Below are 26943 nucleotides of genomic sequence, written 5' to 3' on the forward strand. Positions count from 1 at the left end.
TAAATTTGCCCATTCTGTATTTGTGAGTTTTCCAGAAAGGAAATTTCTGAGTGTTCAAATTTCAAAGCTCAAAACACAACTCCAAATCAAAAGCCAAATCTTCAGTCAATACCTAAAATATTTCTTGGTAGGTTTTTATATATTTGTTATAGTATTCTTTTAAATAAATACTTCATAAGAAGAGTGAGATTCTAGTTAATGCCACACTATTTAAAATACATATTGTGAAATATGTATTCTTAAATCAAATAAGTGAACCTTCAAAGTACCATACCAAAATATTCAGAATATTTAGAAAATATCAAATGAGAGGAGGGAAGTATACTTTACATCATACTGTCCTCATTACCCACTCTTCTAATCTGGCTTCCATGTAGAACAGAGGGCAGTTTTCTTTTAGTTATTAAACAGGTGGTACACTTTTAATCATGAAAAAGCCTCCAGTATCAAAGAAATTTTGTTTCGATGTTCTTTTATTCACTATCAGATTATAGAGGATAAATGGCTTGAAACTGCTATTAGAATTACATGCCTTCTGTTGTCTCATCATTGAGGGTAGAAAGGAGGGCTATAAGATTCTAAAGATGCTTTGAATTGGTAGCGTACTGCCAGTTCACCATGGAAGCCCAAGAATTAGTGGATTAGGGTTAGGTTTTATCAAAGTCTGTACTATTTCTCTAAAGACACAGCAAGTAAACAGGGTTTAAGTAAAAGAAGAGACTCACAGTAGTTGTGAACAGCTTCCCTTCATCACACTAAAAATGCCATAAATCATGTCTTTATTAAGTTACACATTACTGTAGATTTTTATCTCAAACAGTTAATACTTTTGTTTTCCTACTATTCAAAGAACAGTTTAGAATCCGAGTTGGATTCCTACTTTTGAACGATGTGACCTTTAAGCAAGCCACTAACCTAAGTCTCAGTTTCCAATGTATATTTACACTGGAATTCAATATACAGTAACTATTACTGCCAACATCCTAAAATAGAAAAATTCTTTAATTAATTTTTAAAATTTGTTTAATTGGTGGAAAAATTTTGATATTTAAGGATTACATAATAGAATATAAAGAAATAAACTATATACTTCCTCATGGCTTATAAAATGACTCAGCATTTGAACCCAAACCTAATTAAACCTAAGCCAAATTAAAAATGAAATATAAGAAATCTAAAACTTCGATGACCTAATACGGCCTACATGTCAGTAGAACTTTCCAAGTCCAATTTTAGAATTTCATAAAACCTTTTTATGTTTCTGAGATTGTGGGTCCTTACTAAAATTAGGTAGTATGCACTATAATATAATTCGCAGAGCCATATGTCCTATGCTGGTATACAAAGTAACTATAAAGCAATACCCTGACAAGAAGAAAGGAAGTATGGGTTTCCTGACATATTATGAATACCATGTTTTTCATAGGGTGTATAGGGGGTACTAATGCTTTAGTTAAAAATAGGAATGACCATATTAAACAACAGCCTCACAAATAGGTTCTACATTTTAAAAGTTTGAAGTAGCTAAGAGAATAATTACTTATCATGAAAACTCTTTACTTCTCCTAGCTGAACAACACTAACATTTCAGAATTTGGTAGTGAACTGTAAAAATACTCAATAATAATACCAATAATAGCAGCCACTATTGCAACCAATATTTACTGAAGAGGTGTGTGCTTTCTATAACATCCTCTTACTTAATCCTCTCAATAATTCTATCAAGTAGCTAGTATTATCCCCAATTTAAGATAAAGAAACTCTACAAGTTGGGAAATACCCAAATATTAAATGGTTAATCTGTGACAAAACTATGATTTGAGCCCAGGGTTTTATAATTCCATAGTCATGGTCTTTCTGACAAACTACACTATTAATATCAGTTTAGCAATATGACACAAAAGGTAAATATAATTCCATGGTAATAAAAATATAAATTTAAGGAGTAAGACATTACATTTGCATATAGCGTCAAACAGATCCTTGATATAATTATCTGGTTTGCACACATGAATGATTTTTAAATCTATTTTTTTTTCTCCATAAAGGAATGTTTAAAAAGAAAAGTGAGATTTAGATCATTTTAAGACATAGGTCTACCAAAATGTTATCTTCAGCTAATATTCATAAAAGTCCTAAGCTGCCAAACCAAGGTAGGCCTGTTGATTGTACCAGTGGGGTGTACAGGAAGCTCCTAAAAGGACAGAAGATAATGCATGCTATAAGAAGGTGTTCTGGATTCTAAATGCTACAGGACCCAGAACCAGCAACATAAGGAATAGCTACTCCTCTGATGAACACCAGGCCCCTTACTCATGCTATTCCATTTGATCAGAAAACCTTTTCTCCCATTTTCCTTCTGGAAAACTCATTATCTTTCACATTTCAAACATCATATGTTTATGATCAACACCTGAAAACCTCCGCTATCCTCCTTACTATCCTCCCATATCAGTGTCAGAGGCTCATGTTTGTTGTTCTACAGTAGAAATTTTTATAGTTTTATCTCCTTGGGGACTTCCAATTGGAAATAACATCACAGAAAGATTTCTGTTCACCTGCCACCTAATACTGAGAAAATAATTTAAATCAATTGGAAAATTTGGCCTTCTTTCCCATTTTGCTTCCTGTATGGATCTTTCAAAAGGGAGATTCAAATCCCAACGTTCAGCAGGCTCTGATATTCTCTGTCTCCTGTTTCTTCCATATCATTATTTCCCAACTTTTACACATGTACTTTTTCTCTTTGGTGTTCAGCCAGCCATGGGATTGCTACTTTTTTCTTTGCTGATACATGGTCACAAGCCCTTATTCATTATGAAAACCTCAACATCAATTATGATGACCCAGACCCCAAATTACAGGATCCTCTTTGATGCCAAACACTTACACTTTTAAGTGTTCACATAAGCCACTTACAATGGTATCTCTGTTTATAACCTCAGATCTATCGAGATTTTCTCCTCACGTATCCCACAATCATTATGTTGCAATAGGTACTCTGGCTTCCTATTCAAGTGCTTATCATCATCCCCAGTGGCCTCATTCCCTTCCCTATACAGCCCCATCTCAATCTATACGACGAACTTGACTTGCCAGCACTCTTTTCTCCTTCCACATTTCTTTTGCTGATCACACACAATTTTACAATACTTGACTCCTCTCCTAAACTACCTGCAACCAACCAACAGAAATTATACAGTCAAGGAGACTGACATCACTGTACACCAGTCAACAGCAAGCTAGACAGATTCCTGAGAACCTTGTAGATCCACAGCAACAGTTGTCCCATACTCGCACATTCCAAACTATCTGACTTCTCAAGCCACTGGCCCTGCCATTATTTTGTCTCAGCAGACAACCTTGCCTCATACTTCACAGAAAAACTAAGGCCACTGGGCATTAATTATTCTTAATCCCATAACATACCTCTTTATATCTATGTCCAGCTTCAAGGACAGAAATTTTCATATCTTGGTAGACACTGATTCTTCCATCTGTGCTATTATCCCCATCTCCTTTAGGGCAGTATTTGGGTTTTGAGTTCTTTTTCTTTTTAATTTTTTAGAATACTATTCTTTCTTCTTTATTCCTTTACCTTCAGTCTTTACATATTAACCCACCCACATCATGTAAGTTTTTTGCATATCAAACTAAAGAAAATCTTTCCCTTTACCCATACCCATCTTCCCCTATTAGTACAGTTGGACACCTGCAAAGAATAATGCATCATTGATATCTTACTGTCCTTATCACCCATTCATTTCTCAATCCACTCAATCAGAATTCCAATTACATTATTTTGACCAAGATTAATCACTAAATGCTAACTCCAATGGGTAACTTCTAATTACCTTATCCCCATGAGCATTTTCCAAGCCATGGTTAATCTCCTCTCCCCTTTCCTCAGCTCTCTTCTACTTCTCCTATCTCTATGGTCCTTCTCCCCCCACCCCCACCAATCTCCTCTGTTTTGCCCCTTAAGTGTTATGGGATCACCCTGAATTCTCTTCTCAGCATTTTACTCTCTTTTCTAACTCTCTGAAGTGGTTTCCTATGACTTTCCTGATGTAAACCTGCCTCTCTGACCAAGATTTCTGACTTGAATGCCAGTTCCTTGTGCCTAAATGCCTATGAATATTCTGATGCTACCCTACCACACCCAGCAAGACTCAAACACAATCTATGTGAAACTGAACTCTTTCCCTTGACCTACTCTATTTTCTCTTTGTAGAAAAGAACATCAACAATTTCATCAAACCAAAATCCTGATAATCACTTTAGGTTTCTTTCTTACCCTCAAGGAACTCCCGTACCTTCCCACATGGTTACTAAATCCTATAGGTTCATGCCTCTAGAACATCTCTCAGGCCATCATTTCTTTTTCATCATTAAGAAAATAATAATCCAAAATTCCAAATAAATACATATGAAGGTAAAAGAAAGGTAGTAGAAGACATATTAGGCCCAAATCTTCATCATGTTGGCTTAGGATCAGACTTCCTTAATAAGACTCCCAAAGCACAAGAAATTAAAGCAAGAATCAATAAATGGGATGGAGTCAAACAAAAGCTTTTTCCCAACACAGGAAACAATACAGAGTGGGAGAAAATCTCTTCCACACACACTTCAGATAGAGCACTAAACTCCAAAATTTATAAAGAACTTAAAAAACTTTACACCAAAAATACAAGAACTCGATCAATAAATGAGCTAAGGAACTGGGCAGAAACTTCACAGAAGATACACAGACGATCAACAGATACATGAAAAAGTGCTCATCATCTCTAGTAATTAGAGAAATGCAAACCAAAACCACCCAAGATTTTATCTAACTTCAATTAGAATGACTTTTATCAAGAACACAAGCCATAATAAGTGTTGGCGTGAATGTGGGGAAAAAGGCACACTCATACATTGCTGATGGAGGTGCAAACTGGTGCAATCACTCTGGAAAGCAGTATGGAGATTCCTCAGAAAACCTGGAATGGACCCACCATTTGACCCAGTTATCCCATTCCTCAGTCTATACCCAAAGGACTTAAAATCAGTACACTACAGTAACACAGTCACATCAATGTTTATCGCTGGTCAATTCACAATAGCTAGATTGTGGAACCAAACTAGATGCCCTTCAATAGATGAATGGATAAAGAAACTACAATGGAATATTATTCAGCCATAAAGAAGAATAAAATTATAGCAACCAATCCCAAAAAATCAAAGGCCAAATTTTCTCTGATAAGTGGATGATGATACATAATGGGGGGGTGACAGGGGGGTTAGAGAAGAATGGAAGAACTTTGCAATGTATAGAGGGAAATGGGGGGGAGGGGTGGGGGAAGGAAAGATAGTGGACTGAGACAGACATCATTACCCCATGTACATGTATGATTACACAAATGGTGTTTATCTACATCGTATACAACCATAGAAATGAAAAGTTGTACCCCATTTGTGTACAATGAATCTAAATGCAGTCTGTAAAATTTTTTAAAAATTTTAAAAAATAAAAAAGTTGGAACAACAAGGAAAAAAATAATCATACTGGTATATAAATTGAATATATAACTAAAAAGTAATAATGTAACATGGAATGTGATAATTAAGTTCTAATTTATCATAATAGAAAATCACTGGCTAATTTCTAACACTGAAAATAAAAACAGCAGTTTAACTACAAAAAAAACAGGTATACTTCTTATTTTCATTATTAATTTCCAGTTCACATTGTCCCAACTGATTGAACACACATAAAGTTAATTTCTTACTTGCTTTTAATTTTTGGAACCATTTTGCTATAGTCCACACTTTGAGGAGTGCTCAAGTTTTCCCAGCTCTGATTTCAGTCATCCGGTTTATATTTTACCACATATTCTTTCTAGAATGCATATCTAATCACATTCCTTTCCTGTTTAAAGTCCTTTCATTTCTCCTATCATCTCCATATCATAGCCCCTACCTGCCTCTATGATTTGATTTTCCCCCTCACCTAATGTTGTCATTCTCAAATGCCTACATTTCCCTGAACATACTAAATGTCTCCGGCCTTTGCTCATAACTATTTTCTCTACTTGAATGTCCTGCCATATTTTTCCTGCAAGTTAACTCACACGTATTCATTTTTCAACACTTACAATAAATAGCATCTTTTCCATGAAGCTTTCCTCATTTCCCAATCCCAACTTAGCCAAAGCAAGGCCCCCATCTCCTTTGTGCTCCCACTGAGTACAGATCTATCAAAGCACCTTCAATACTTAACTGCACATAGTTTTCATGTCCATCTCTACCTAAATAAAGTCTGAGCCCTGACAGGCAGATACTTTAATCTTTATTATAGTCCCTTTAGATTTTTAGGTGAAACCATAACTAGTAATAGTTCCTAAATTAATTAACTTCTGAGACTATACTCATATTAACCAAAGCTGAGAAATTGGAAAGTGGAAGAAATAAGAGACACCAATACAAATACAAATTAAAACAAAAGTTTATCTGTACATGGCTGAGCACTTAGTGTAAAAATGCTATGAAAAGAAGGCACTAAGTGGAAAGAAAAATAATCAAAAGTTTTATATACACTAGTCTTAAGAAGTATAAAATTTATCAGTTGGGGGCACAGCTCATTGGTAGAATGCTTGTCTAGCAATTGCAAGTCCTGTAAGATTATGTCAATTAGTGATGATCTAGCCACACTGGTGTGTGAACACTTTATGAAGTTTGCACAATGAGACATCACCTTATATTTCTTGTGACACATTTTGTAGTTAAACAAGTGTAACTCTGTTAATATGATAAACATAAGATTATAAGTGTTTTATCCTATATTATTCAACATTTCATATATTTTCATTGTATTTTTCTTTTACATCTTTTCGTTTAAAAATGTAATTCAATTATAGCATAGACACTTTTGTACATTGCTATGTAATTTTAAAAACTAAGCTGCATCAAATTTCATCTATGAAACAGTTCATAATTTAATAATTTGTCTAATATTGGGTGATTTGGATGATTAAATTTTCTTCTACAACTAATGCTATACTGAACTGAACATTTCTATAGCTTTGTTTTCCCCAAAACGTTAAACTTTTCTAGAATAAGTTCCCAGAAATAAGGTTTTTTTTAAAAAAAAATCAAAGATAAACATTTTAGTCTTAAACCGCTTTCTAAAAAATAGCTGTGTGATCAGCAAAATATCAATATAATTTTGTTCCATTTTAAGCATATTTTTTCCTGCAAGTCACTCACATGTATTCAATTCTCAAGAATACATGTATACATATATACATACATGTGTGTGTATATATATTAAAAAAACAATACCATATGATATTTAACTGTTCATTTGTACATTTCCCCAAAAAAACATATTTAAAACAATACATTTGAGGGAACTATCAAAATTCTAAGATTAAACAAAATTCTAAGATTAAGTAAATAAGCATTTTCAAATACAACACGTAAGTAGGTAAATTGATGTTTTCAGTCTGTAGGAATCAATTTTATAAATGTACATGCTCTTGGTTGGATAGCCCCTCCTCAAGGAAAATGTTATGTGTCAAATATTAATATATGGGAGTATTTAATAAAGAATTATTTAAAATATTGCCAGTATCTGTTGAATTTGCAGAAAGTAGAAAAGACATAATGTGATCAAATACAGTGTAATCAAACATTGTAAATTAGAAATTCCTGTGTAATTGAAAAGACTTGTAAAAATCAAATAGACCTATCACCAGTCTGAAAATTCAAAGTAATGGTTTTAAGATGTCAGGATCTCACTGCACTGCATTCAGCAAATGTATTGAAACCAAGACAAAAATAAACATTTTCTTAAGAAACTATTGCCAGACATTTTTCATGTTTCAACAAATACCTTTCTTATTAATCATTAAAAACCCTGTAAGTCATGTATTACATACTATTAGTATCATCCCCCTTTTATATGAGGAAATGATACAGAGAGGAAGTAGATCATTTGCCTTGGTCACATGGCTAGTAAGAAATGAAGATCAGACTGAACTCACATAATTTTGGCTTCACAGCTGGATAAAATTTTTAAATATTTAAATATAATTGTTATTTCTCATTCTGACTTTTTAAATACACATTCTTTGAGTATTATACCAGAATATAGGCATTTGCACACAAAACTGCCAAAGTTTAGTTTGATCACTGGCTCGCCAAGCCCAATATTCCATCTTTGGTAATGACACGTAGATTATTAGTTGTGAGGAAATGAATGGCATTTATAATATTCAATGCAAAAAACATTAGGTTATAGATTTATAAAGGCAAAGTGGGGAAAAACTAAATGCATACTATGATTGCAACTAATTAAAATGTTTTATATAAAATTAGAGTATATTTAACAATAATATCATGATCTTTTGTTCTAAAAATTTTTTCTAATGGTGTTAAGATGTTTAAAGACAAGTCTGAGATAAATTTCCATTATCCCTCATGAATTAAACTTCCTTTTAAAAACTGAAAACAGCAATTAAAAAAAAATACATCATGGTCAAGTAGAATGGATCTAAGAAATTCAAGAGTATATCTAAAACTAGGCATTCCCCTAGTCTTATCTTCTCCAGCTTCTCCATCACATTTTGTCTTTAAAATGCCTGGGGAACACTGAATCTAATATGTAAACTACTTTACATCCTTTAAATTTTAGTTTAAATGCTACCTTTTCCGGGAAGCAAAGGAACAGCATGCATACTTAAAGTGAAAGACAAAGAATAAAAGAGAATAAAAATCATGACAAAAATGTACAAAAGTACCCTTTAAGAAATGAAAATATACTGCATAAAATACAGAGAAATAAAATGCTATTTGTGATTAAAAATAATTTTGGTAAAATAAAATTAAGGGAATTTCTAAGATGCAAAGAGATGGAAAAGAGAAAATTTTTAATTAAAGGATCAATTCACAAAGCACCATATACTATTAATAGGATTTACAAAAAAAGAAAAGGAAGGAAGGACAGGAGGGAAAAAAGAGCAAGAAAGAATAAAAGAAAATTACCAAAAAATATAAGGCAAGAAAATGTAAGTTTACAGACTGAAAAGGTCCGTTAGGCTCCAAGTACAATGAATAAAAAAAGACTCATACTATGGTAAAATATCTTGAATATTCACAGCAAGTTAATAACTGCTAAAAAGGTCCATAGAGGAAAAAGAAGAAAAAAAAAACTAAATAAAACCCAGTACAGGTCACCTATAAAGGATCAATGATAAGAATGGCATTGGATTTCCCAGTGACAATATGAGAAGACAGAATATGATAAAGCAATGTTTCTAAAATTCAGAGAAAAGTTTAACTTAAAATTATTGTCCAAACCACATGATCAATCTAGTGTCAGTTTGAAGAAAAGAGATATTTTTTAGGCATCAAAGTTTATTAAAACTTGTTCTACCATGAATACTTTCTCAAGAAATGAGTAGAAGAGTTGTTCTACAAACAACAGAGGAGATACAGGAATTTCCAGAAGACCAAAGGGTAACAAGGTAAGGTAACAAGGGTAAGGGTAAAAGATACTAGGATTACAGTTGCATGGCAGGCCCAGAAAGTAATCAGTTCAGACTGCACATTTCCATAAGAGATGTAATCAGAGAAAAATGAAAATGATAGCCCCCTTAAATTGGAAGGAAATTTGCATCGTGAAATGAAGATGAATCAATGACAGGATAAATTACAAAACTAAGCAAAGAGAATTCATAGTAATTATAAACATAATAATCAAGTTCAGGAAAAATAAAACTTTAACAGAAGAAAGGCAATATGCATGGTATACTGGACCTCTGTGATGACAAACACTCACATAATTCAAAGAATGTACCCACTGAATACTGATTCACCCAAAAACTGTGCTGGAAGAATGGGAGGAAAAGGATACCTGTATATACAGTCATGCATCACTTAAAAACTAAGAAACTAGGATATGTTCTGAGAAATGCATTATTAGTCCATTTCATGTGAACATCATAGTGGATACTGATACAAACTAAGACAGCTATAGCATCAGTAGGCAATATAATTTGTGTGTGTGTGTGTGTGTGTGTGTGTGTGTGTATGTGTGTGTCCACATACATAAACACACTAAAGACCCAACCCAGAGCCTCAGGCATGCTAAACACACTCTACCACTGAGCTGGGGGTAAGAAGCTCCTAGAAATATAATCTTAATTATAATCTTATGCAGTTCTAGTCATACATATGGTCCTGCATTGACCAAACATTATGTGCCACATAACTGTATGTATGTACATGATTAGTATATTTGTGTGAAAGGGGCTAGCAGTGCAATTAAACTAAATCCTCATTTCCCGTAATACGAAGTCCACAGGTATTACCTAAAATTGTGGTGGGAGGGATAAAACATGTAAGAATAGCATGAAATATTAAAAGGCCAGATGTGAAAAATTACCTCTAGGGAATCTTAACAGGGAAGAATAGGGAGCAATCACAGATTTTTCCTTTCATAATAAACCTAGTTTAAATCCTAGTTTAAAATACATACACACTATTTTAATTAAAATGAAGTTTCAATTAAAAATTATTTGAGAGATGGCAGAATACTTGCCTAGCATGTGTGAGGCCCAGGTTCAATTCCCAGCACCACACACACATACAAAAACAAAAACAAAAACAAAAACCAACCCCCACACAAAAACACTCCTCAGACCAAGTGAAAATGGCACCTGTCACCCCAGCTACTGGGGTGGGAGAATCATTTGAAATCAGCCAGGGCAACACAGCAAAACTACATCCCAAAACCAAACCAAAACAAGACTAGGGACATAGCTCAATGGTAGCACACTTGCCTAGCATGTGCTATATCCTGGGTTCAAATGCCAGTACCACAAAGAATAAGTTATTTTGTAAAATAATGATAAATTGAAGAAAGACAAAATATCATCTAATCCATGACAATATCAAAGTTAAGATTTAAAGTTCTAACAGAGGGCTGGGGGTGTAGCTCAGTGGTAGAGTGTTTGCTTAGCATAAGCAAGGCCCTGAGTTCAATTTCCAGTACCACAAAAGAGAAAAAGAAAAGAAAAAGAATGTCCTAACAGAATTTTTTTTTTAAATAGAAAGAGCAGAACAATGGTACTTCCCAAATACTTGTTAGCATTGGACTTAAAACTTGCTAAATTCTCATAGCATTCTTCTGCACAATTAAATTCATTTTATTCTCAAGTAGCATCCTCTATATGGTGTATTTAAAATTAAATTGTTTATAATTGTGTACTCTCAAATTCAAGTAAGATGGCATATATGATTAATTCTGTATTGTATATATACACATATTTCTTGTCTTTCTCTCTCATAAGTCCTAGAAATCTCCAGATGCTTTTTAGTCTCACAATGTTAGATAGAGTATATTTTCATTTTTTCCTCCAACTTTTCCTTAAAACTTATGAGGAGAACAAACTTTGTTTCAGATTTAATTAATTTTACTCCTAAAGGATAATGAACGCCCCAATATTTTATTTCTATCTAAAATTACAAATAACAAATCATAAATGTGTGTATGTGTGTGTATATGCATACACACACATACATACATATATAAATATTCCTGATAAATATATGTGAGTAGCAATATGTTATTTTATATTTTTTGTTTTAATTATATATTTTGGATCTGATAAAGATCAAATCAACAGTGCTTAACATAGTAATCACCTTTTCTTCTCTCTCTGGTGGTGCATTTTTCCAACAATTATTTCCTTCTTTATTTCAGTCTGTTTACTTAATTTTTCATTTCCTTCTTTATTTCAGTCTATTAATATCTATTAATTTCAGTCTACTTAATTTTACTTAATGAAAAATTTACTTAACTTTTCATCTATTTAAATAGATATTAACACTATATAAAATGACTTTTTAGAGAGAGAGCATTTATATCAAATGATATATTTTTTAAGATCCCTGCCCTATATGTCAAGGAGTACTTTTTATGGAAGTCATAATTTGTTCCTATATTCAGTAACTATTATTAGATAGTCAGTGGGTTGGCTACTGGGCAAGAACAAAGAGAAGTCATGTTTCCAAACCCTCAATAAGCTTCAAATTTAACAGAGAATTAAATATACACAACATTAAACAAAATATCAATAACAATCAAGCTTAAATCTGTGAGCATATTGCTAATTTCAAAACTTCCCAACCTCAAAATAAGTGTGTTCAAGAAAAAGACCCATCCTTGAAGTCACTCCAGTTCCCAACTCTACTGTTTGTTTTCCCAGGGTATTTCCAGAGGTTATTAAAGAACAAAGAAGTAGTTGCATAGATACGTGAAAAGCTGAAGAAAGTAACCGCACCTCTTTATAGAATATGGAAAAGAGGTAGTCTGGAAACTGCTTTCTCCACACAGATGAATACTTTAAGTCACTGAATACTATGCTCTTGAAAGCTGATAAAGATTATTTTGAGATATTATAATTAAAGGAAAAAAATAACACTTTTGTTCAGCTGGGATACTAGGGGTATGAAGAAGCACATTAATGCAATTTAAATAAATGGACACTGATAGCTACTTTCCAAGTTAAGGATGTCATGTCATCCATGAAAGAGACATCTTGAAGGCAGCAAGCAGAAAATGAGAAGAATATGGACTGTTTTCAAAAATGGCAAAGAGAAAAACAGAATGTGAAAGCAGTTAGAAACAATCTTTCTTACTGTGCCTTATAGTCTAGATAACCAAATCTGAATGCTGAAAAACATTCATAAGAAATCCTGAACACACAATTCATACCTAGACTTTACATTCTTAAGTCTTCCTTTTGCTACTGTTCTTGCATGCGTTTTTAAAATGGTAGTAAGATGTTACTATATAACTTACTTGAGTGAGAAATAAAAGAACCAAAGAAAATGGCTGATAGTTATCCTGAGTATGTTAAACTCAACCTTCACCTTCTGTCAAAGCATAATTTCTTCCAAAATCATTCCCTTTACCAGAATTGAAACTAATTTTCTCCACTATGGCCATTCAGACACAAAAATTCATTTATGCCAAAGGAGAATCCTATTTCATCCTATTATATTCCAAGTGTTAACTGATTAATTACTTTGAAATTATTACTGCAAATATTTTTAAATAGTGAATAATCTCAATATTTAAATTCTGGATTGAAATCAAAAGCAGGGATGTTAGAAGAGTAGCTAAACCAAAATGACTGACACAAATACAAAACCATTAATGCTTTTTAAATGCAACTACAAAAGACCATGTGTAAACTAGAAAAATACCATATTTTTATGCAAAAGTATAAAAATATCCTTGTATTTTAAATATATAAAAGGGAAAGGTATTTTCATGCATGGCTTGTTTTTCTAATGATATCCAATAATAAAGGTAAAAAGAAACAATTATGTTTATGTTATGTAAATCAATATTTTTTTATGTTGGCAAAGGCACAACTAAATAATTCATGGGACAAACATTAAGAAGACCAAGATGGGTAAGGGTTAAAATAATCTTCTGTTCTATTTTCTGTAACCAATACCTGTTTCTTACTTCCACTTTCTAGTAATAAGGTTTTGATTTGTTGTTCTTGTGTGTATTTTTTTAATGATAGTAATGTTACATATGTAACTTGCCTGAGTGAGAAATGAAAGGAACAGAACCAAAAGGATCTTCTGGAGGATGGTTATGTGGAGCAGAAAGTGGTTCTACATTCTTATCTGAGGATGCTCTCTCCTCGAGCCTATCTGCAAAAATAAGACGAAACAAAACAAAAAAATAAAACAAAACAAAAATGGTCTTTAAATCAAAAGTGATATACTTCTGTATAAATAAAAGCAAAAATCAAAGTAACAGCTTTTTGAAAAATATTGGATTTAGAGTTCCATTATTCTAAGTATTAAGACATAGTCCTGTTTTTAATACATCTTTGTTGCTACAAAAGCAAATTTCACAATATAATCAATGCTAAGTAACACTAAATACAATTGCCCTAATAAGTTAGTTTGGTTCAGTTAAATACTAGTAAATGACAATTTATAACATTAGATTTAAATTTGAACCCTAGTTACTAAACAAAGGAAAACTTCCTCCAAATAATATATGGGAAAAATATTGCAAATGATCATTCATCATAAAAATCAGAAATCCTATTTCTTGATAGCAATAAAAAGTAATTCACTACATTTTACTACTCATTTCTCATATTTGTTTTACTATCAAATCATTTACTCATACACATAACATGGAAATGCAAAAGCACAGGAGTTTATTTATTCATTCAACAAATATTTGAGCACCTAGTATGTGCCAAGCACTGTTCCAGGCAACTGGCATATAACATAAAATAAATACCCTGTCTTCATGTAGCTTTTATGTTGGTGTGAAAAATAATTAATAAGCAATGAGCAAAAGAAGAAATATATGTAGTATGCTTAAAACAAAATAAGTTATAAAGAAAATTGTAGTACAGAATTAAAGGAGTAGGTACTAATAAATAGAATGATTCTAATAGTGACTAGGTAAGAAAAATTACAGGCCAAAGAATGGATACTTGGAGAAAGAATATGAGCTAAAACAAATTTGAAGGAAGAAAAGCAGGCCTGGCATATTTAAGGAAGAGCTGTTATATTTTCATTCCCTAGTAATGATTATCTTTTCCCTGCTCTCAAACTCTCCACATAGTAGACCATTATATCAGTTAGGAATACTTTTGTAGGATGTCTCTTTCCTCTGATTCTTAACAATCAAAATTACACTATCTGAGACTTACTTGGGTAGATACTTTAGGCATTCTTAGGACTAGACTTTTGGTCCACAGTCATTCAAGGAAATCCAATTCATATTCAGGCTGGCCTATTTTCAAGAATTCTTTGGGTAATTATGTTGGTTTCAGAAGAGGAGTCCAAACAGATATGAAACTCCTTAAAATGACTCGTAACTTCAGAGAAGTGATAAGTACCAAGGTAGGCTGGGGTTATGGCTCAGTTGGTAGAGTGCCTGCCTCGCATGCACAAGGCCCTGGGTTCAATCCCCAGTGCCACCAAAAAAAAAAAAAAAAGAAAGAAAGAAAGAAAGAAAACTACCAAGGTAAAGCAGCATCCCCCATGATAATACTTCTGAACTGTAATGTGCATTGCAATCATCTGGGGACTTATTAAAGTGCAGATCTGGTTTCACGGGTGTAGAGTGTTCTAAGATTCTGCACCTCAACAAGTTCCAAGGTAATATTGATAGTACTGGTCCAAGGAGTACACTCTTGAGAAAGCAAGACCCCATATAGCACATCATGATTCTGAATATATTTAATTACTCCTATGGACAACTACTTTTTTTAAAAAGCCTTTAGGACAATGGATACAACTGCCAGCTTTTACAGCAAAGACAAACTCTGCAACATTCACATGACACCATGGGTTATTTAAAATTTTGTTGAAGCCATAATGTTTGGTTGAGGTGTGAGGCACTAATAAAGAGTTGCTGAACCTATCTGACAACTGATTTCAGAACAAACAAAACTTCCTAAAATGCTACCCTTCAAATCCAATACTGAAATGGGTAACAGTAAAATATTAGGCATTAATTTTAAAGATATTAATTGTATACGTAATTTAGGAAATCAGTAACAAATGTTCACTGAACCATTGACTTTGTTGTCAAAACACCTATTAAAGAGAAGCTAGTCTCATAGCTTCTTTCTGAAAATTTAAGGTCGGAGAATAATTTACATAATGACGGGTTCCTCGTCTATTGATGCCAATCAGACTTTAAGGACCATCCTAGGATTAACTGTGATTATCTACAGATACCAATTTTTATCAGGCCTTGAATGTGCTTATAGAATAACTGTACACCAGGGATTACACCTTGTATCAGAATTCTCCTAGACTCCCCCATTCTTCTCCATCTCCTAGACTCTAGTATCTAAAAACTGAGGACAAAGGAAATAGGGAGTGGGAAAAAACAAATGGGAGAGACTAACTTAAAAATGATAGCAATAGCATAGCAATATCCAAGAGCCCTCACTCTTGAAAATCAAGACAATTAGGTATTTACTTAAATCTGAATAAGGACTAGACCTCAATCCTAAACCATCTACATCATAACTTTAAAGATTGCTATATAAAATGCAATTACTAGTCCTACCCACAACCTAATGAATCAGATTATGAGTATGAATGTGAGAATCTGCATTTTAACACATCTCCAACTTCATAAACCACTACCATACCAATAGTTCCCAGTTTATAAAACTGCCAAAAAAAAAAAAAAAAAACTACTAAGGTTCTTTGAATACTTATGCACTTGGTATATTGTTTCCATCAATCTTTGGTTAAGTTCATGGTAAATATACAAATAGCTTTGTGCACTCAGGAAAAGAGCACAAACGTTATCACATAGGGATAAACTAATTTTTATATAGGAGTCACCACAAATAAAAAATATGGGAGACATGGTTCTATGGAAAGTTCATTTATCCAAATATTTTTAAACAGAAATCAAAATTCATAATGAAATGAATCATGTTCTCAGTGTTCCACAAAACAAAATCAATTTTAATGGAATTTTTTAAATCATTTAGGTTTCTAAAGTTTGCATGATAACCTGGGACCCAGAACAAAAAATACAAAATAAATATACAATTAATTTTAACAATTAATTATCTATACATAAAAATAAAATGGTTATGTAAAGTTACTTTTCAAATACAGTCACCACTAAAATATATTTAACTATCATTTTCAAACGATTAGTTTTCATTAAGGTAGATAAAAGCTTGAACTCAATTTGGCTAATATAAGAAATTACCTCCTTCTGCTTTCCAAAAAAACTGTTTTGGTGAACACAGTATCTATTTAAGAATTGTAATTGATACAGATGGCAAAAATATGACTTAAAAATTTTAGAATCAAAGCATATTCTACAATATCACCATAAACCTAAAATACTCTAAAAAAGTTAATTCTGCTGCTTATATGGATAATATCCTACAAGGCCAAACAGTCCAGGAAAAAGGTTTTTGTTACAGAGCAGTCTCCATTGATACTAATATTCTAATATACCTGAAAAGTTGTATCAATCTGCACTGAAAGTACAGTGATAAGGTTGGCATGAGTAAATAAGTGAGAGTTAATGTTTGATAATAAACTGACTATAGATTCAAACATTTATATCTCTTTTATTCTATGGTTTCATAGATAAAACAACATATTCAGAAGTACTTAAAAGCAATCACAGTATTTAGCATCTTCTATTCTTCCTTTCAGTTATTTTGATGAAATTTTAAATAGAAACAATAATAAATCAATCAAAAAATGCTTCATTATTATCCTTAACATTTACAACTACACAACTATGTGAACAAGTGCAATTTGAAAATTTCCCCATAACACCTGTATTCTGCTCAATATGTTACATACTAAGAAAATTAAGTTTCTGAAGTTTATATACCAAATCTAGACGTTTTGGTGCAAAAAAAGATACAAGCTTAAATTTTTATTTTTGTTTGTTTATTTATTTATTGTTAAGGATTGAATCCAGGGGTACTTCACCACTGAGCCACATCCCAGCCCTTTTTTAAATATATTTTATTTGGTGACAGCACCTGCTAAATTGCTTAGGGCCTCACTAAATTGCTGAGAATGGTTTTGAACTCGTGATCTTCCTGCCTCAATCTCCCAAGCCACTGGGATTACAGGCATGTGCCACAGCACCTGGCTTAAATTTTTAATAAATATTGAGACAAGCTTTATTACTAAAGCTTAATCTTGATTTAATTGCTCTTAAGAACCAGTAAAGCTTCTGAAGCACAAATAACATTCATTTACACCGAAAGTAAAAGACTAGTTTCTTTCATGTTAAATCCCTTTGCCTCATATACAGAATCAACTGTTTTTCTGAAAATCACTAAAAAGAGTTGTTACCAATTACTAATATTTTAGAATTTTCAAAATACTATTATGATCTTTAAATTACTTTCTTGATAATACCTGCAATAAAATATTTCCTAGACAGCATGCCCTTTTTCTTTCATTAAGGAAATAACCTCAGATGGCAATGTATTATTCTGACCGGATGCTTTTCAACCATTGCATCATTATGTGGGTAATGCCTGTTTTCTAAGGACCATATAAAGATTTCCAGCCTCTCAGTGAAAAGCATTTTGTAAACCAAACATAAATTAATTTAGAAACAATTTTGGAAAACTGTTAACAAATAAATATTTAAACCAAGATAAAAAGGTACAAATATCCTATTTGCCATTTCAAATGCATCAATAACTTATTTCTTCATTTTTGAAAAGGTGGTTAGGGACATTGAAACCAACCATCAAGTTTCACTACAGTTACTCTTGCATTAAAATTCTTAAGGTTCTAAAAGAGGTCATTTGTCTACAATATAATTTAAGTCCTATCAAAAAGATGAAACATTAGATACATGACTGCTTCTATCTAAAGAGACACTTAAGATGACTGAATATTACAGTAATTAAAACCATAGAAGGAAATGTTTCAAAACTACATTCCATACATTACTAATTTCTTAATAAACTTTATATGAAGATGTTTCTCCTTCTTTGAACTCTCATTACAATGACTATTAATTAATTAAGGGAAGAGTATACTTTTTCTGCTTCCTTGCTGTCACAGTCCCTTTTGTTGTTGACATGTTTGTCCACAAAGCCCTTTCTAATTTAATTTTAAGTTACCAAATGAGAAATCTAATACTTTAGATATAATTTTTAAATGCCAGTTAAAGGTCAAAAAACATATAAGTCAGAGACTAAAGATTTATACAGAAGGTAAGGAAAGGGAAAGTGGCATTTATTTACCAGAGGTCCAGATTCTTTAAAGATATTATTTCACTTAATTCTTCTGACAAAGTTGAGTGAGGTACCATTAAGTGAGACTGACACCTGGCTATGTGACTTTACTGAGTTTGCAATCTATTAAATACAATGTCAGGTATTAGAATTTGTATTTTCTGGTATAATGTGCTGAATTAAGCAAGTGCAAAGGCCTGCGGCAGTGATTTCTATAGATTAGGTACCATTGAGATGATTTTCCAAATGGCAGAGGTTATTCCAAATGGCAGAGGTTATTCCAAGTTGAACTTGCAAAAAAATTCCTCCTGAGCTTTAAGTTGGAACCTAATAGCTTTCTAAAGTTAATACTACAATGAAGTTTGAACTGTCTTTCTTATACATATGTGCAAAAAATACATGCACATAATACCTGACCTTCAAATTTGAAAATAAATAATTAATTCAAACTTTTAAAATTAAACCCAATTTTTTATGAAGGTACACATACAGGCTTATTCATGTACCATTCTTGCATATGCCTAACAAAAGTTAGGTGTGATTACAAATTCTCGGAAGCATAGTACAGCATATTTTATAAGGTACAAAGTAATAAGAATTATTTTCCTAATCTGTAAGTTATTTTTTAAAAGTTTTGTTTTCACCCAAGGAGTAGCAAATACTGATTTAATGAACCCTTGTTAGAACACATCAAAATTAATACCTTTCATTTCAAAAATAATAATACATTATAATGGTTGGACTACTCCTTGTATCTTCCTGTATCATCTCTCCAAAAGAGATACTTTATTTCCTTTTTTAAAACCTTGTTTTAGGGGTTACTCAACACAAATTCTAGGAAAAATGCCAAACGAAAAGTTGTGGTTTAAAAAAAAATTTTTTTAATGATGTAAGATTGGTTTTACCCAAGTTAACAAACCTTTGTTAAGGGCTCAGAACTCATTTTTGTATCTACATTTAAGCATCAATTAAATTTCCATTATATATAACCAATATGTAAAATACAAATTTAAATCCTAAACAACTATTATTACATGAATGCAGGGCATTTATAAAGTATACATAAAATATATACTAATTTGGAACAAAGCATTTCAATCTATTAAATTTATTCATATGACCAGTTACCTAAATAATATAGAAACTAGGAATTGGGAACAATTCGACCTTTTCACATACACAAGGGAAAACACACTTATGTGTGTGTAGTGCACATACACACATATACGCACAAGCCTTGGAAATCTGAAAATTATCTACATCCTCCAGAAGTGAGCTTTTTGTTCCTATTTAACAAACTTAAAAACATACTACAACCTTCTTCCAAGAAAGAATAAAATATATATGGTGAGTCTTCACATATATCTTAGGAGTTTAAGAAAAGGTAATGATTTCAAGTAAAAACATTGAGATATCTGATTTAAAGTGAAAAAGAATTTATTTAACTTTTGCCATATCAGGACAACAAAGCAGCCCTTTTATGTCACCACTCATTAAAAGGGCATTACAAAACATTAACATAATGTAGTAACTAGCCCATGTTTTCTTTCAGGCATTTTCAAAGGGCATCTCAGACCCACAATACTTTCTACTGAGAGTGCAAAAAAACAGAGCTCTAAAATGATTAGTAAGGCAAGACTCTAAGCTCCCTTTTTATTTGAACATTAAATTTCCACGTTTTGGAGTTGTTCTGAAATTAACATTCATAGTTATGCAGTATTTAAAGTGTTAATATATCAGCATACTTTCAGCAACCTTGGGTTTTGAACAGCTACTATAAAGCAATAAATCTCTAATGTGCACAACATAGTTTGATGGTCTAGATGAAAGAAGATGGCCTGAATTTTGCCCTCAAATGCACAAAAAGAATTTTATGTACACCACCTCAAAACAGTCTTTGGCCTTGCTGAAAAATTATGGAGCTGTTATTTTACTGTGAAGCAAAATAAGCCTTCAAGTGTCCCTTACTTGATCTTAGAAGGTCAAATTCTCTGTCCAACAGTTCCTCTTCTGTTAACTTGGAGAAATTATCCTCTCCAAAAGGATTCCACCCTGACATATCAGGTGGGTTACTGATGTTCTTCTGATTTGTAAAATTTGCAACTGCCTCTTTTTCAGCAACTGGCCTATTATAATGATTAAGAGAGGAAAAAAGAAGAAAATGAGAACTTAGAAAAATTCACATTGCCCCAGTTCATATTTTATAAATGCTTAGAAAACTGTACCACTTTACTGCAGTTGAGATGGCAGGTTAAGGGAATGGGATCTGAACCACCTCCCTAAGAAAGACTAGCTCCATAATCCATAAAGCACACTAGTTCTATAATCATATACAAAAGGTGCATAAGGTGTTCCTTAACCCCTCTATGCTTCAGCTTCCTCATCTACTGGAAAGGAGTAACAGTATTTACTTTCAAAGGGTTTCTGAAGAAATTAAATGATTTAATACATGTAAAGCAAGAGAACAGTGTCTGATAAAGAAAACCAAGTAGTCAATAAATGGTTATTATTCTTATAGTGAACAAGTTGGAAAGTGACAATCAGTTACCATACCAAACAGTATCACTCCAAAATTACTACTGAATAATTGCACAGTGATCATGTCCTAGTCATGTAGAGACACCACAACAATTTTGAAAAAGACATTCTGACATCCCCTACATATCACTACCAAGAAAAGATGAATTTTAGGATTGCCTTACAAATAAATTAGCTAAAATTAAATGAGAGTTAATTTGTATATACGTAATAATTATTCATGGTGTTTAAGTTACCTAAAATCTGGGCTGGAGATGTTGCTTTCTGGTATCTTGCTTAGCATATAACAAGGTCTTGAGTTCAATACTTAGATTGCAAAAATCAGTCAATAAACCAAATCAATAAAAAACTGTATAGTCTAGAGCCTGAGACCACTGGTTCTATGGAAGTTACCAGATTGGCCTCTTGGCTTTTAAGGGAAGGTGCAAGTCTAAAGACTTTTAAACTTAAGAGTCCCTGGGTACCTTTCCTCAAGGCAGCCTCAAAGCACAGCACACAAATGAGGTAATTTAACAAATGTCAAGTTCCTTACATAGCTCAGATCTAAACCCTCTAACATTGACAATGGAGAAAAAGACTCTATGTTTAAACAAGTATCTCCATTTTGCAAGCCTTGACTTCATCCCTTTCAATTCACTTTCCCCTTGGTAGCTCAAGTCCTTGCACCACACAGGTCCTAGAAGGTAAAAGTGGGCAAAGGACATCATTTAATATCTTAGTCCAAGCCCCCTCGGAATATTTGTGCCAAGAATATAGACTATTAAAACAATTACTGAAGGTCAGAGGATAGGAGAAGAAAGTAAACTATCTATAAGTAGATAGACTTGCTTAGTAACAGCACTTAGATACTGCCAAGGCCTAAATCTGCCTCCATGTGACTAAATTCCATCTTTATTCCAAAACTGTTTTCAAGGACTTTGAGAGTCCTTAACATAGATCAGAGAGAAGGAAATTCAAAGAGGAGCATTTTCCCTACTATCAATTTCTTTCAGAACTTTCTGACTCTCTATCTGAATCAGCCTTCTCCAATTCCTGGGATAAATCCTGGAAGACTGTAATCAACAGGGTATTTTACCTTAACCTACAGTTTACCTACAGTTGAAAAGACATATTAAAATATGTCTACCAGGGCTGGGAATATAGATCATTGGTAGAGTCTAGCATGCCCAAGGTTCCGGCTTCACTCCCCAGGAAAAAATAAAAAATAAACACACACACACACACACAATCTCTGATACTCCTCCCTACAAGGGTAAAATCTAATTCTGCTCTTTGTCATTTTCCTAGTCTAGTTACAACTTTTACTTTGCCAAACAGCACTTTTCTTTATTAATATTATTGTAAATAATAAAATCACGTAACACTAGGAAGGAGCACTAAAATGTAAGTTATGAAACACAAGTAATAATCTAATAAATTTGCAAAACAAAGAAAAGACATAACTGGAAGTAAATCCCCCAGTAATAAGAATGGAATAATTTTCCTTATTAAAAATAGGATAGGGATTAGGAATATAGCATACCTGAAGCCCTGGGTTCAATCTCCAGTACCAAGAGATAGATAAATGGATATTGTGCTCTATATTCCTTAAGACACTGATAAAGTAATGTATCAATTACATGATTGCTTTTCTTTACTTCTGATGTCAACTAGCATCAGAATGTTAATTACTAGTTATATCTAGTATAACTAGCTGGAAAGTACAAAAGGTTCAGTATCTTTGAACATATACAGGACTCGTTTTATTACTGCTCCAATAGAGCTATGTACTACATGAAGGGGACAATGGAGCAGGAAAGGGGTGATGATTTAATGGGTAAAAACAATTATATACTACAGTCACTAGAGGTTAGGAATACAGAACTTTCTACAGGAAGCTACATTTGGGGCCTCAGTGCTCCTTCATCAATATTATTACACCTGCATAATATCAGATTAATAATGATGAGTATAACCTCTTCTCTAGCAATTTTAAAAGAGCTCTATAAGTTTAGATGTTCCTGCTTATCAGTGGAAAGTGACAACTGTTTGTCTCTATAAGGGATATTTGAGTCAGTGATAAGAAACCAGTACCTTAGAGAGAGTCATTATCTTAGGATGATTTTTTTTCCCTTTTCCACTAATCTAAAATGTCATCTCTTCTACTTGTTAATTTATCTTTAGTATGGATATCAAGTAGTAAACCAATAAGTTAAAATAAACATCCTCTACATACAAATTATCTTGCCTCATGATATAACTACCCTATTATTTTAGTTATCTGTTACTACATGGTAAATTACCCAAAACTTAACAGTTTAAAACAACAACATTTACTATCTTATACCCTTTCTTCCAGTGAGAAATGTAGGAGTGGCTTAGCTGAAAGGTCGCATCTGTTATGATTGAGTCTGCAGTACCTTGAAGCATTGGCTGGTGCTGAATGATCTGTTTACAGGATAGCTCACTAACCTGGCTTTGTGCAGGAGGCCTCGGTCCTCTGCCACATTGATTCTAATTAATACAACTGCTTCATCAGTATCTTAAACAATATCAAGCAGAATGTCCTGTTGTTAATATGGAAAAGTTTTCCATTCCTATCACTTAGAGGGGGACTAATTATGCAAATTTATTAGATTACTACTTGCATTTCATAGTTTATATTTTACTAGCTCTAATTTGTTTAGAGTATAATAGTATATGCTTTAATTTTATTATTTACAATGCAATTAATTCAAGAAAAAAAGTGCTATGTGAGCAAAGAAAAACTTGTAACTAGAGTAAGCTAATGATAAATAATCATTTGTGCTTTTAAATTCTCCTCTCCACTTAAGACAAACCTGTCCTAATTCATATACCCCTAGCTTTGTTTTAGGAAAGCATTTCATTACATTCATTCTTTTTCTTTATTCTCTCCCCCAAATCTATAATTTATCACTATTGCTTTTTTCTTTCTCTCACTCACTCTCATACATACAGAGGTTGGGAGTTGTTCTACAGCAAACTCTGTACTTTCACCTTTTTTTAGATGCACACAGTACAAGTATGCTACCAACGTTACTGCTTCTCGTGCCCAACTCCCCCAGTTGATGCTTGTGGACACCTCTTCCCAGTCAATGTTTTAAATCCTGCATTCACTAGAAAAAATACTTGCCTATTGGCACTATAAGAGGAGTCCATTATGGTTCCAACCTGAGCTGGAAGTGATGATGTGTAGGAAGCTAAGGCTGGTGAGAACTCTTGAGGGGAGGTAAGATATTCAGGTGATGTCTGCTGCTGGGACTGCTGATGTTGAGCTAGCATCTGCTGCTGCAAGAAACTCTGCTGATACTGCTGCATCTGAAACAAGAAATGATATACAAATCAATACTCAAGTCACTAAAGTATTGTCAGCATCATATTTGTTTACTATGCTTCTTCCTTTTCACTTTGGTGACAAAACCAGAAGCCTAGAAAATAATGAATATTTGAAGGAGCAGCTCTGTTACTAGAAAACTACAGCAGGATGAATTTTATCTATTTAAGAATTTGTGAATCTAGGCTCACTTGGTCAGATTCAAAAATTCTCCCTTAAATATTTTAAGAAAAAGATAAGAGAGTAGCTTAAGTCACTAGAATTCTGGATGGTGTAAAAAGATCAAACTATTCTCTAAATCAAATATTTTTTTTCCCTTTGGGTTTCATTTTTATTCAACCAGCACTTACAGAATGAAAGAACACATGGCAAAGATCATGGTAAAAGATTATTTCTCTTAGACTATAAGAGAAATATGCTGTCTGTCGATTACAATGTGCCATACTCAGGAGCCATAGTTCAAAATAATTTAAAGGTTACCTGAGAACTTTCACCTGTCTTCAATAAAATACATGTCAATTAACTAACTTGAACTGATCCTGAATTATTAAATTCTGATAACACCATTCACACTGTGAATTCCAACATTATAATGCACATCCAGAAAGAAATCTCTTGAAATTACATAAAACTTTACCATTGCAGGGTACTGTGATGCAGAAGGTTGTGGCTGATACACTGAATGCATTAAAAACTGCTGTTGGAGTAACTGTTGCTGCTGCATTGCATGCTGATACTACAAGAGAAAAAAATATAATCAATATTATTCATACATTTTTTATGCCAGTCCTTTTCTTAAATATTCATCTTACCATATCAGTAGTCTAAACATCAATAAAAAATAGCTATAGAATAAGTGACTATAACTTACATATGCTTATTAGAATTGGTTTAAAAATTATCAACAAAACATAGGAGAGATTCAACTAAAACCATATGCAGCACAATTTAAGGATGGCTACAAGAATGCTAATGCTAAACATTTTTATCATCTTTTCATAGTTGATGAAGACCCCTGAAGTGACTTGTGACCAGAACCACGCTCTTCTCCAACTTCCCTTCAGTAGTGTCTTCTGGTCATTCCATATCACCACTGACTGAATACCCTTCCATCTGGCTATATCAATCATTAGACAAGAGTAAAACCCATGAGAAATGTCATGGATGTAATTGGGTCAAATGATATTTCATGAAATCAAAGTAATAATGGTAACAGTAGTTCAATTTAAAAGTTTAGTAAAAGTAGAAATCTGTAGGTTTTGGTGGGATGAAGGACATTTTTTTCCTGTGTCCTTCAACTCTAAATGCCTTCACTTATGCCTATGCCCATCTAGTTAAAAAAAAAAAAAAAAGAGACAGAGAGAGAGAGAAAAGAAAGAAAAAGAAAAATTTAAAAATCTAACACAATGGTACTTTTGGAAAGAATAATATCACTTTGTACAGAATAGTCTGTAAACTCAAAACATAACCTCAAACAGATAATATTCAGCACCATTTACAATGCTTATTCCTGAATACCAAATTACTAAATGAACAGTCTCTGCTGCATCAGGCCATGATGCAACCTATTTTAACAAGGTATCCTTAAGTAGCTCATCAAACGCAAAGTAACTACGTATTCTTTAATAATCAGGAAACTGGAGAAAATGTTTACTTGAATCTAATTCAAGATGTGCATGATATGAAAAGGTAATTCAATGATTTTTCAACTGCTACATGAATTTCACAATACTACTTCCATATCTAAAGTAGTAAAATAACTACCTGCTGCATATAAGCATCTTGAAGTAGTTGCTGCTGTTGCTGCTGGTGTGGATGACGATGCTGTAAATGAAGTTGCTGTAATCTCCAATCCCCCTGTTGTAGTTGCTGAAGTACTCTATGCTGCTGTGGTGGATGCTGAGGGGGCCCCTGACCCAATAAGATTTCAGGGTCATTTCCAGGTCTCAGTGAGCCTATGACAGATTTCCAAAACTTACATTTACAAACTAATAATGATCAAAAATGGCTATATTTCAATAATTATTTAACTAAGGCAGCTATATTCTTAAGAGAAACTTCCAATATGCACTTTGTCTAAAGGTATTATTTCCTGTAACTTTAAGTCTCAGTAAGCCTATGATAGATTTCGAAAACTTATATTTACAAACTAATAATTATAAAAAAAAGCTGTATTTCAATAATTATTTAAGGCAGTTATATTCTTACTTAAGAGAAACTTCCAGTATGTACTTTGTCTAAAAGCATTATTTCCTGTAACTTAATTTTGTCATCTAC

At 32.8% G+C, this 26943-nt stretch overlaps 1 protein-coding gene across 2 annotated transcripts in view; it reads right to left on the minus strand.

Moving 5' to 3' along the window:
* Nucleotides 1-26943, minus strand: part of Bmp2k (BMP2 inducible kinase) — a 143681-nt gene that overhangs the window by 14918 nt on the left and 101820 nt on the right. The window contains exons 11-15 of one of the 2 annotated variants that reach the window (XM_047567039.1): nucleotides 26431-26621; nucleotides 25304-25402; nucleotides 24466-24650; nucleotides 20763-20920; nucleotides 13609-13719 (exon numbers count right to left, since the gene is read on the minus strand). In XM_047567039.1, coding sequence (XP_047422995.1) covers nucleotides 13609-13719; nucleotides 20763-20920; nucleotides 24466-24650; nucleotides 25304-25402; nucleotides 26431-26621 — 744 coding nt within the window. The remainder of the gene's footprint in view (nucleotides 1-13608; nucleotides 13720-20762; nucleotides 20921-24465; nucleotides 24651-25303; nucleotides 25403-26430; nucleotides 26622-26943) is intronic. The other variant, XM_047567040.1, reaches the window with a different exon arrangement.

The sequence above is a fragment of the Sciurus carolinensis genome, chromosome 10, assembly GCF_902686445.1.
Source record: "Sciurus carolinensis chromosome 10, mSciCar1.2, whole genome shotgun sequence".
Classification (NCBI taxonomy): domain Eukaryota; kingdom Metazoa; phylum Chordata; class Mammalia; order Rodentia; family Sciuridae; genus Sciurus; species Sciurus carolinensis.